Source organism: Pristiophorus japonicus, chromosome 15 (genome assembly GCF_044704955.1).
Source record: "Pristiophorus japonicus isolate sPriJap1 chromosome 15, sPriJap1.hap1, whole genome shotgun sequence".
Lineage (NCBI taxonomy): Eukaryota > Metazoa > Chordata > Chondrichthyes > Pristiophoridae > Pristiophorus > Pristiophorus japonicus.
In genome coordinates this window covers 1491624-1504867 of record NC_091991.1, presented here as the reverse complement: position 1 = coordinate 1504867, position 13244 = coordinate 1491624, and the positions used below count along the sequence as shown (strand labels likewise).

The 13244-nt window shown below is 47.2% G+C and overlaps 1 protein-coding gene across 1 annotated transcript in view; it reads right to left on the bottom strand.

Moving 5' to 3' along the window:
- glt8d2 (glycosyltransferase 8 domain containing 2) overlaps positions 1-12076 on the bottom strand; it is a 59750-nt gene extending 47674 nt beyond the window's left edge. The window contains exons 1-2 of the mRNA XM_070900042.1: positions 11903-12076; positions 1230-1280 (exon numbers count right to left, since the gene is read on the bottom strand). Of these exons, the coding sequence (XP_070756143.1) occupies positions 1230-1248 (19 nt within the window). The 5' untranslated portion in view covers positions 1249-1280; positions 11903-12076. The remainder of the gene's footprint in view (positions 1-1229; positions 1281-11902) is intronic.
- Between the last annotated feature and the right edge of the window lie 1168 nt (positions 12077-13244).

Here is a 13244-nt window from a genome sequence, read left to right as displayed (position 1 = left end):
CAGATACGAGACTCCCAAAGCGCTCTACTCGGAACTCCGTCGCGGCAAATGAGCCCCAGGTGGGCAGAGGAAACATTACAAGGACACCCTCAAAACCTCCCTGATAAAGGACAACTTCCCCACCGACACCTGGGAGTCCCTGGCCAAAGACCACCCGAAGTGGAAGACGTGGTTCCACAATAAAAATGAGTACTCGGGTGACTGATGAACTGATTTTAAACAATGGAAGGTGCCTGTGCGTGAATTCTTTTAACTTGGGTTGGCCGTTACACACCAGCCACCACACGGGCTTGACGGAGCGAGGTCTTGGACCAGTGGCAGGGGATCCAAGACCACTGGAGACCAGGTTCTGCCGCATGTGTCAATACACACACACACATTCAGACACAGACACACACACAGACACAGAGACAGACAGACACACAGACACACACACAGACACACTCCTGTCTATCGGTACAGTAGTGTATATAGGTACTTCTGTATATTGATATAAACAAGTGAATCTATTTTCCTCGGTCTTGTTTTTCCTCTTATTGTCGATTCTATTCAGCTTATTTGGGAGGCCTTATATTTATTTTGTGGGTCCGGGGCTGCAGCCCCATCCGCCCCGCGGTTAATCCCCCCGCAGTATCGGACCCACGTTTAATCCCTCCCGCGATTAATCCCCCCGCGGTTAATCCCACCCGCGGTTAATCCTCTCCACGGTATCAGCCCCGCAGTTAATTCACCCCACCGTTAATCCGCCCCGCAGTATAGGCCCCACGGTTAATCTGCCGGTGGTATCGGCCCCGTGATTAATCTGCTCCGCGGTTAACCTGCCCCACGGTATTGGCAGGGGTTTGCTGGTGGGACGATAGCGTTGGGGGAGGGGTTGGGAAGCTGGGCTCAGCAGGTAACCATGACGTCCCACGCAGGGCCCCCGAGGAGCATGTTACTGAGCCAGGCGTTCAGCTCAGTCCAGATGTTAAAAGACCACCGACGTGCTAATGATGCAGTTGGACCTTGATTTGCATTCCCGCGTCTGACTCGGGCCTGAATTAGGCAGGTCCCTCGACCATGTTCAAAACAGCGGCGTTATAATTCCCCAGGGAACAGGTACGGAGTGGGTAACTGACCCACTCCTATTTAGCTGCCCGAGTGCCCGGATGCCACCTTTACGATGAATCTATCCCAATATTTGTTTGAAGTCAAGAAATATGAGAATCGCTGCTTCGCAGCATACTTACTTTTTCTAATTAATGCCATTTTTTTCTCCGTTGCTTAGCAAATGCTCCGATCTGTGGGGACAGTAAGGCAAAGCCAAGCATTCATTAACAGCGAGCCTGAGAAATGAGAGCAACAATAAAATCTCATTCGACTCGAACAGGATTGTGTGTACGGGGAGTATTGAGGGGGGTAGGGGGAGGAGGCATTGGACGCTGATTCGTTGAGTATATTCAAGGCTGTGAGATAGATTTTTGGAGTCGAGGGGCATCGAGGGATATGGGGATCGGGCGGGAAAGTGGAGTTGAGGTCGAAGATCAGCCGTGATCCCATTGAATGGCGGAGCAGGCTCGAGGGGCCAAATGGCCGACTCCTGCTCCTAATTCTTCTGCTCTTATGAATCGCAACCCCCGTCAATACTGCTGCAAAGTCGGCAGAGCATTCGTTCCATGACCAGTCTGTGCCGACTTGTGGCTCGATCCACAATCAGCTTTGGCCCTTCATCCAAGTGCCGCCGGGAACCCATGAGCACCAAACAGGCACTAAACGGGCAGCTGGCAGCGGCTCTCCGGCGGGAACGGGGCCAGCTCAAACATGGAGACAACCGGCAGCTCGGGTCTGGAATTTTAAGAATTAGGAGCAGGAGTCGGCCATTCGGCCCCTCGAGCCTGCTCCACCATTCAGTAAGATCACGGCTGATCTTCGACCTCAACCCCACTTTCCCGCCCGATCCCCATATCCCTCGATTCCCCGAGAGTCCAAAAATCTATCGATCTCAGCCTTGAATATACTCAACGACTGAGCCTCCACAGCCCTCTGGGGCAGAGAATTCCAAAGATTCACCACCCTCAGTGAAGAAATTCCTCCTCATCTCAGTCCTAAATGGCCAACCCCTTATCCTGAGACTGTGACCCCCGGTTCTAGACTCCCCAGCCCGGGGGAAACATCCTCCCTGCATCTACCCTGTCAAGAATTGTGTCTGTTTCAATGAGATCACCTCTCATTCTTCTAAACTCTAGAGAATATCGGCCCAGTCTATTCAATCTCTCCTCATAGGACAATCCCCCCATCCCAGGAATCAGTCTGGTGAACCTTTGTTGCACTCCCTCTATGGCAAGTATATCCTTCCTTAGGTAAGGAGACCCAAACTGTGCACAATACTCCAGGTGTGGTCTCACCAGGGCCCTATATAATTGCAATAAGATATTTTTACTCTAACACTCAAGTCCTCTTGTAATAAAGGCCAACACACCATTTGCTTTCTTAATTGCTTGCTGTACCGGCATGTTAACCTTCAGTGATTGGTGTACAAGGTCCCTCTGAACACCATTTCCCAATCTCCCACCATTGTGTACAGTTTTGGTCTCCTAACTTGAGGAAGGACATTCTTGCTATTGAGGGAGTGCAGCGAAGGTTTACCAGACTGATTCCCGGGATGGCGGGACTGACATATCAAGAAAGACTGGATCAACTGGGCTTGTATTCACTGGAGTTCAGAAAAATGAGAGGGGATCTCATAGAAACGTTTAAAATTCTGATGGGTTTAGACAGGCTAGATGCAGGAAGAATGTTCCCAATGTTGGGGAAGTCCAGAACCAGGGGTCACAGTCTAAGGATAAGGGGTAAGCCATTTAGGACCGAGATGAGGGGAAACTTCTTCACCCAGAGAGTGGTGAACCTGTGGAATTCTCTACCACAGAAAGTTGTTGAGGGCAATTCACTAAATATATTCAAAAAGGAGTTAGATGTAGTCCTTACTACTAGGGGGATCAAGGAGAATGGCGAGAAAGCAGGAATGGGGTACTGAAGTTGCATGTTCAGCCATGAACTCATTGAATGGTGGTGCAGGCTCGAAGGGCCGAATGGCCTACTCCTGCACCTATTTTCTAAAACATACTCCAACCTTGTTGCAGTAAAGGCGGACCTGCTTTCTCATTGCTTGCTGTGCCTGCAATCCAGGGACCGGCCAGCAGAAGGGGCCGCAGCTTTTTGTGAGCTCACCGGGAGCTCCTTCTGGACCCACAAAAATAAAAGGTGAGAACGTTGTTTCCGAGTGACCTCCAGGAGTCCCCTTTGAGTCGCTCACGAACTGGTGCACCATGGGTAGCTGCCCGCTATATACATCCCGATAGGAAAATGCAGCGGGATTATATAACGGGTGTCCCCCCACCCATCACCACTTTATAACCCGACCCCAGTTGAATTTCACCCCACAGTGTTTCCAATAGCATTTTAGCCTAACTATAAATGATAGTGTAAGGTGGCAATTACTCTAACTATTGGAAGAGCAGAGGAGTTCTCCTCAGTCTTTCGGATGAAAGGTTAAACCACCACCCCGTCTGCCTTCTTCAGTGGACATGAAAGTTACAAAAACCATTTACAGCCAATTCAGTAGTTATTTTGAAGTGTAGACCCTGTTACAAGGCGGCAGCCAATTTGAGCACAGCAAGCTCCCACAGACGGAAAGGAGATAACTGACCAGATCACCTGCTTTAGTGATTTGCCACCGAGCCAAGTAAGGAGACATTAGGGCAGGTGTCCCAAAGCTTGGTCAAAGAGGTGGATTTTAAGGAGCCTCTTAAAGGAGGAGAGAGAGGTACAGAGGTGAAGAGGAGTTCCGAATATTGACAGCTCTGAGAATATAACTTTTCAGGCTCTTGACATTATTTCATGCTGTACAGTGAAGAAAGATTTGCATTTATATCGCGTCTTTCATTACTTCAGGATGTCCCAAAGTACTTTACAGCCAATGAAGTACTTTTTGAAGTGTAGACGCTGTTGTAATGTGGGAAACGCAGCAGACAATTTATTACACAGCAAGATCCAACAATGTGAAAATAACCAGATAACTGTTTATATGTGTTGGTTGAGGGATAAATATTTGCCAGGACACCAGGGAGAACACTTCTGCTCTTCTTCCAGATAGGATATTTTATGTCCACTGAGAAGGCACACAGGGTCTCAGTTTAAAGTTTCATTCGAGAGATGGCACCTCCGACAATGCAGCACTCCCTCAGTACTGGCACTGAGAGTGTCAGCCTGGATTGCACTCAAGCCCGTGGAGTAGGATTTGAACCCACAACCTGCTGACTCAGAGGCGAGAGTGCTGCCCACTGAGCCATGGCTGACACCTTGGAAGAAGGGAATGAATGGTAAAACCAAGAATAGTGAAATCTCACTTCTGTGCCTATCTTTGAGACCTCTACTCACTGAACCCCAAGCAAATAGTAACTGATTTTTAGAGCTAACTATTTTCTAACTGTGGCAACCACAAATGGCTAAAGGAATTGAAAATACCGTTTAAAATGAATCTGATGTAAAATGGGATAAACAAGTGGAAAAGATAACTGGAAAATCTGGTGGTCCAATGGGAATTCTTAAGAAAGTTTGGCCCAATTTGTGGCCATCAGACACTCAACTGTGGCACAAAATGCATATCCACCCAGCGATGGAATCTTGTCAGACTGCGGAGAAACCCCAAACCGTCTACTCAGGCCCAATACATTCATAGAAAGCCATACAGAGGAGTGGACTTGCTGACGTGACTTAACCCATGCTAGGGTTCACCCTCTCCAGTCATGATATATGATAGATTCTCATCGTCAAGAGCTGTATACAGGGGCACTATAACTGTGGCTCAGTGGGCAGCACATTCACCTTCAGCAGGTTGTGGGTTTCAATCCCACTCCAGGGACCTGAGCACAAAGATCTAGGCCGACACTCCCAGTGCAATACCGAGGGAGTGCTTGACTGTCAGAGGTGCTGTCTTTCGAATGAGACGTTAAACCGAGGCCCCGTCTGCTCTCTCAAATGGACGTAAAAGATCCCACGACACTATTTCGAAGAAGAACAGGGGAGTTATCCCTGGTGTCCTGGCCAATATTTATCACTAAAAAACAGATTATCTGGTCATTATTACATTGCTGTTTGTGGGAGCTTGCTGTGCGCAAATTGGCTGCCGCGTTTCCTACATTACAACAGTGACTGCATTCCAATAGTTCCTCATTGGTTTTGAGACGTCTGGTGGTCGTGAAAGGCGCTATATAAATGCAAGTCTTTCTATCTTTATCATCAGTTAAAGCCAAACCCCTGCCTTTCTACACTGAAAGAGCGGCTGTAGACACATGACAACATTAAGTATCAATCCCTAAACTCTACAAAGAATAGCAATAGTCCCATTTTGTGGCAGCACTCTGACCTCCGAGTCAGAAAATTGTGGTTTTGAGTCCCACTCCAGCACGAAATCTAGGCTGACACTCCAGTGCAGTGAAGGAGGGCTGCACTTTCAGATGAGACCCCCTCAGGGGGATGCAAAAGATTCCATGGCTTCGAAGAAGAGCAGGGCAGTTCATCCTGCCCCACATTTATCCAGCACATAAAATAGATTATCAGGTCATGATTACATTGCTGTTTGTGGGACCTTGCCGTGTACAAATTGGCTGCTGCATCTCCTACATTACAACACTTCAAAAGTACTTCACTGGCTGTCGCTTTGGGAGGTCCTGAGGTTATGAAAGGCAAGGGCTGATTAACACTGCCTTTGAACTTCTGCGGACACAACAGAACCTCGGATTAACATCCATCAGAAAGACAGCACCTCCAACAGTGCAGCACTCCTTCAATACTGCATTGGAGTGTCACTCTAAATTTTAGGCTAGGAGTGGGAATTGGACCAGCAATCATCAGATACAGAGGTGAGAGTGTTACCCACTGAGCCACGGCTAACTCGCTAAATGGCACCGTTGATATTCTGTACGGAGTTTGTAGATTGCCGTTAATGTTGATATTTAAATTTCTTTCTATTCCTTCGAGACTACGAGGCTTTCTTCCTGACATGTGCCATTGCCTTGTACACAGAGGGTCAAAGGCAGAGTTAACCAACACATGCTGATCCAGCCTTGTTACAACTATTTTTAGTATAACTTTAAATCAAGTGCCCCCTTTCGTAAGGGCACCAAAACCCACAAATTAATAGAACCATTTCAAATCAAAATAAAATTCTGTTCCCTGTTGAAATGATGCACTCCAGTCCCTCCGGCGCCCACCTCTCGCGGAAGGCCGCGAGCGTACCGGTGGACACCGCGTGCTCCATCTCCAGGAACACCTTGGCTCGGATGTAACCGCGGAAGAGAGGCAGGCAGTCGGGCTGAACAACCCCCTCGACCGCCCGCTGCCTGGACCGGCTGATGGCATCCTTGGCCAGGCCCAGGAGCAGTCCTACGAGGAGGCTCTCGGACCTACCCGCTCCCCTCCGCACAGGGTGCCCAAAGATCAGGAGAGTGGGACTGAAGTGCAACCAGAATTTGAGGAGCAGCCCCTTTAAATAATGGAAGAGGGGCTGCAACCTGACATACTGTACATAAACATGGAACACGGACTCCTCTAGACCGCAGAAATTGCAGATGGCCTGGGAGCCCGTGAACCGACTTAAAAATTTATTGCACGGGACTGCTCCGTGCACCACCCTCCAGGCCAAGTCCCCAATAAATAGTGGGAGGACTCCCGCGTAAAGTGCCCTCCATTGGGGACCCCCGCCTCCTCCGGACGGCAAGATGGTACGCCATGGCATGTCCGGACGGCAGACGAAGATGGCAAGGTGGATAGTGTGCAAGAGCAGCCCGTACAGGAAACCCCTCCACGCAGAACTGAAAGGCACGGAGGGGATTTCCCGGAGGAGGCTCAAGTTGTGAGGCGTCGGCTCCCGAGGGACCTGACATCCTACATCCTAAGGTTCTAAAAGAGGAGGCTGCAGATAAAGTGGATACATTGGTTTTGATCTTTCAAAATTCCCGAGATTCTAGAACGGTCCCAGCGGATTGGAAGGCAGCAAATGTAACCCCGCTGTTCAAAAAAGGAGGGAGAGAGAAAACAGGGAACAGGGACAGGGAAAATGCTAGTGGCATCAGGGCACTTAGAGAATCCGCTGGGACCGTTTTATCAAAGGGAAATCGTTTCTGACAAATTTATTAGAGTTTTTTGAGGATGTAACTAGCAGGATAATAAAGGGGAACCAGTGGATGTAATATATTTCGATTTCCAAAAGACATTCAATAAGTTGCCACATAAAAGATTACTACACAAGTTAAGGGTACATGGGATTGGAGGTAATGTATTAGCATGGACAGAGGATTAGTTAATGGACAGAAAACAGAGAGTAGGGATAAACGGGTCTTTTTCAGGTTGGCAGGCTGTAACTAGTGGGGTGCTGCAGGGATCAGTGCTGGGGCCTCAGCTAGTTACAATCTATATTAATGACCTAGATGAAGGGATCGAGTGTAATGTAACCAAGTTTGCTGATGATACAAAGCTAGGTGGGACAGTAAGCTGTGAGGAGAACACAAAGTGTCTGCAAAGGGATATAGATCGACTAAGTGAGTGGGCAGTAAGGTGGCAGATGGAGTATAATGTAGGGAAATGTGAGGTTATTCACTTTGGAAGGAAGAATAAAGAAACAGAATATTTTTAAGTGGTGAGAAACTTTTAAATGTTGGTGTTCAGAGAGATTTGGATGAAATAAGAGAGGAAGTATTAAGGGTTTTAGCAACTTTGAAAGTAGATAAGTCCCCAGACCTGGATGAAATATGAAGTTGAGCGAAGTAAATGAGGAAATAGCAGAGGCCTTGACCATCATTTTCCAGTCCTCTTTGGATTTGGGCACGGTGCCGGAGGATTGGAGGACTGCTATTGTAGTACCCTTGTTTAAGAAGGGAGAAAGGGATAGGTCGAGTAATTACAGGCCTGTCAGCCTAACCTCAGTGGTGGGAAAATTATTGGAAAAAAATCCTGAAAGACAGGATAAATCTGCATTTGGAAAGGCAAGGATTAATTAGGGACAGTCAGCATGGATTTGTTAAGGGAAGATTGTGTTGACTAACCTGATTGAATTTTTTGAGGAGGTAACTAAGAGGGTCGATGAGGCTAGTGCGTACGATGTAGTGTATTTGGACTTTAGCAAAGCTTTTGATAAGGTCCTACATGGGATCCAGGACAAAGTGGCAAGTTGGATTCAAAATTTTTTTGGAGGAAGGAAGCAAAGGGTAATGGTTGATGGATGTTTTTGTGACTGGAAGGATGTTTCCAGGGGATCCCGCAGGACTCAGTACTGGGACCCTTGCTTTTTGTGGTATATATCAACGATTTAGATTTGAATATAGGGAGTATGATTAAGAAGTTTGCAGATGACACTAAAATTGACCGTGTGGTTGATACTGAAGAGGAAAGTCATGGGCTGCAGGAGGATATCAATCTACTGGTCAGGTGGGCAGAGCAGTGGCAAATGGAATGTAATTCAGAGAAGTGTGAGGTGATGCACTTTGGGAGGGCTGATAAGGAAAGGGTATACACATTAAGCAGTCGGCAACTTAATAGTGTAGATGAACAAAGGGACCTTGGAGTGCTTGTCCACAGATCCCTGAAAGTAGCAGGCCAGGTGGATAAGGTGGTTAAGAAGGCATATGGAATGCTTGCCTTTATTGGCCAAGGCATAGAATATAAGAGCAGGGAGGTTATGCTTAAATTGTATAATACTTTGGTTGGGCCACAGCTGGAGTACTGCGTGCAGTTCTGGTCGCCGTATTATAGGAAGGATGTGATTGCACTAGAGAGGGTGAGGAGGAGATTTACTAGGATGCTGCCTGGAATGGAGAATCTTAGTTATGAGGACAGATTGGATAGGCTGGGATTGTTCTCATTGGAACAGAGGAGGTTGAGAGGAGACCTCTGAGGTGTACAAAATATTGAGGGACCTGAACATAGTGGATAGTAAGGGCCTATTTCCATTGGTGGAGGGGTCTATTACGAGTGGGCATAGTTTTAAGTTGGTTGGTAGAAGGTTTAGAGGGGATTTGAGGCGGCTTCTTTACACAGAGGGTTGTGGGGATCTGGAACTCGCTGCCTGGAAGAGTGATGGATGCAGAAACCCTCACCACTTTTAAGAGATGGTTGGATGGGCATTTAAAGTGCAGTAACCTGCAGGGTTACGGACCTAGAGCTGGTAATTGGGATTAGACTGGATGACCTCTTGTTTGCAGATCTAATGGTAAGTACTGCAGGGAATCGAATACGGCCAGGGTGATCTCCTGGACTAGTGTCGATCGCCTGGATGGGTCAGAGAGGAATTTTCACAGATTTTTTCTCCCTAAATTGGCCTGGGTTTTTATCTGTTTTTTTCCTCTCCCAGGAGATCACATGGCTCCGGTTGGGGTGGAGTGTAGAATGTTTCAGTATAAGGGGTGTCGTAGTTGTGTGAGGCGGACTGGTTGGGCTGGGTGCTCTTTGTCTTTCCATCATTGTTCATAGGTTTATATGTAACCTTCAGGGCTGCTGACCGAGGGCCGTGTGGCTCTTTGTCGGCCGACGGGACACGATGGACCGGAATGGCCTCCTTCTGCGCTGTAAATTTCTATGTTTCTATGTTTCTATTTATGTGTCCTTGTGCAAGGAACACAGAAAGCTGGCATGCAGGTACAGCAAGCAATAATAATAACTTGTATTTATATAGCACTTTTAATGTAGTAAAATATCCCAAGGTGCTTCACAACAGTGTTACAAGACAAAACAGATAAGTTTGACACAAAAGAAGAAATTAAGGCAGATGACCAAAAGCTCAGTCAAAGAGGTAGGTTTTAAGGAGTGTCGTAAAAGGAGGAAAGAGAGGTAGAGAGGCAGAGAGGGAGTTCCAGAGCTTGGGGCCCAGGCAGCTGAAGGCACGGCCACCGATGATTGAGCGATTATAAGCAGGGATGTTCAAGAGGGCAGAATTTGAGGAGCGCAGACATCTTGTGGGGTTGTCAATAAGGAAGGCAAATGGCATGTTGTCCTTTATTGCAGGGGGTTGGAGTATAAGAGTAAGGAAGTCTAGCTACAATTGTACAGGGCCTTGGTGAGACCACACCTGGAGTACTGTGCACAGTTTGGGTCTCCTTATTTAAGGAAGGATATACTTGCCTTGGAGGCGGTATAATGGAGGTTCACCAGATTGATTCCTGGGATGAGAGGGTTGTCTTATGATGAGAGATTGAGTAGAATGGGCCGATACTCTCTGGAGTTTAAAAGAATGAGAGGTGATCTCATTGAAACATACAACATTCTGAGGGGGATTGACAGGGTAGATGCAGGGAGGGTGTTTCCCCCGGGCTGGAGAGTCTAGAACCAGGGGTCACAGTCTCAGGATAAGGGGTTGGCCATTTAAGACAGGGATGAGGAGGAATTTCTTCACTCAGAGGGTGGTGAATCTTTGGAATTCTCTGCCCCAGAGGTCTGTGGATGCTCAGTCTTTGAGTATATTCAAGGCTGAGATCGATAGATTTTTGGGATCTAGGGGAATCAAGGGATATGGGGATCGGACGGGAAAGTAAAGTTGAGATCGATGATCAGCCGTGATCTTATTGAATGGCGGAGCCGTATAGTCTACTCCTGCCCCTAATTCTTAGGTTCTTAATTAGGGATGGGCAATAAATGCTGACCTCACCACTAAAGCCGAGGTGAATGAATAAACAAAAGGTGATCAGCCATGACATCATTGAATGGTGGAGCAGGCTTGAGGGGCTGAATGGCCTCCTCCTATTCCTATAAGCTGTTTCAGCAGCAATAATTTACTCAGCCTCTGCCGACCTCAAGACCTAATAAGACCACTTCTCGACAGGGAAAACCACAGAAGTGGCCTTAAAAGGGACAAATCAGGTTAGCAGCTAAACCTTATCCCAGACTAACCGTGAGCGAAGTCAAAAGAAAAAAAAATGAACACCTGCATTTATATATCGCCTTTCACAACCTTGGGACATCTCAAAGCACGTTGCAGCCAATGAAGTACTTTCGGAGTGCAGTCACTGTTGTAATGTGGGAAACACAGCAGTCAATTTATGCCAGCAAGCTCCCACAAACAGCAATGTGACAATGACCAGATAATCTGTTTTAGTGATGTTGATTGAGGGATAAATATTGGCCCCAGGACACCGGGGATAACTCCCCTGCTCTTCTTCAAAATAGTGCCATGGGATCTTTTACATCCACCTGAGAGAGCAGACGGGGCCTCGGTTTAACGTCTCATCCAAAAGACAGCACCTCTGACAGTGCAGCACTCCATCAGCACTGGAGTGTCAGCCTAGATTTCTGTGCTCAAGTCTCTGGAGTGGGACTTGAACCCACAACCTTCTGACTCAGAGGCGAGAGTGCTACCCACTGAGCCATGAGTCAGCTTGCAATATTTGAAAAAAAATCTTGACACAGGGACACGATAACCATTCAATAAATAAGAGTTGTAAAAGAATATAGATGGTGGGGGGTTACAACATGTGCTAAATTAATGGAGATCCTTCAATCTGACAGCGGCCCAAATGCTGTTCAGTGACTGGACCTTTTCCCATTGTGCACACTTTGAGCCTTACACTCCAAGCCACACTAGGTTTTAGTAAGGGAGCCCTTTCTGTTTTTTGGTGGAGTTTTGTTTTTATGCAATGCTGACGCTGCACCGCTCCAATCTCCGCTGGAAGAAAGCTGCTGACTGCCCGGAATGTCTAAAGGGGCATATTCTGTGCTGACGTTGTGTGTAGTTCCAAGGCAGAATCTGCGTTGTACAAGCGCAAAAACTTACTTAGATACACCCCAGGCCGGGGCAAGCTTGCACGGCGGCGGGGTAACAGAGAGAAAAAACCTTTGCAGATGTCTGAAACTGGCCATTAAACATTCTTCAACTTACCTCAAAGTCACTTCCAGACTCCGGCTGAATATGTCGGTGTCACGTTTTTAAAACAATCTTCTTTCTGGCCTCCCTGCTGAAATATTTTCCTTAGGTGAACAAAACAGCCAAAGAGAATGAACTTTCTTCACAAACTTTGAATCCAGCAGGCTGGGCGGATATGCTAAGCCTGCCTTAGCCTCCTCTCCACGCGAGCAGTGAGAGATCTGTCTAAATCAGGACCAGATGTCTCTGTAATTCCCCAATGCACAGTCTGTTGTTTTTCTCTCTCCCTCCTCTTTCCAAAACACAAATTCCATCTGTGGGCTGCACTTCAGTAGCCAGGAGCGAGTGGGCAGGCTCCTTGCAAATAAACCCAGTCATCTCAACTCATTCAAAGTCTGACCCACACTGAGGCGCCTCACCGTCAAAATAAACATGTTTTGTGTTTGTATATAAAGTACAACATCTTGTATTTATATAGCGCCGTTAACGAAGTAAAACTGTCCCAAGATGCTTCACAGGAGCATTATAAAACACAATTTGACACCAAGCCACATAAGAAGATGGTAGGGCGGATGATCTAAAACTTGATCAACGAGGTAGGTATGAAGGAGTCTCTTAAAGGAGGGGAGACAGGTAGAGAGGCAGAGAAGTTTTCCAACTATTGACAGCTCTGAGAATATAACTTTTCGGGCTCTTGGCATTAATTCACACTGTTCTTTGAAGACTTACATTTATATAGCACCTTTCATTACTTCAGGATATCCCAAAGCACTTTACAGCCAATGAAGTACTTTTTGAAGTGTAGTCACTGTTGTAATGTGGGGAAACCCGGCAGCCAATTTGTGCACAGCAAGCTCCCACAATTTGAAAATAACCAGATAATCTGTTTATAGGTGTTAGTTGAGGGATAAATATTGGCCAGGACACCAGGGAGAACACTTCTGCTCTTCGTTGAAATAGTGCCATGGGATCTTTTGTGTCCACCTGAGAGAGCAGACAGGGCCTCGGTTTAATGTCTCATCTGAAAGACAGCACCTCCAACAATTCAGCACTCCCTCAGTATTACACTGGAGTATCCCACTAGATTTTATGCTCAAGTCTCTGGAGTGGGTTTTGAACCCCGATCCTTCTGACTCAACGCCCTCTCAGGTGAACCCTATGAGTTTTCTCCCGAGTTCTTGCAGCAGTGCCCGGTGATTAATCTTTATTCCTTGAGACTCCAGGACATTCTTGGAGGCTTGGCCTCCCGTACTACCACAGGCCATGCTTTTTCTGGGGTGTTGAGGGTCGTGTGAGGTGCAAGTCTACATTCACCACCTCAACTTCCATCGCCTGGCGAGGGAGTTCAAGTTAGCAG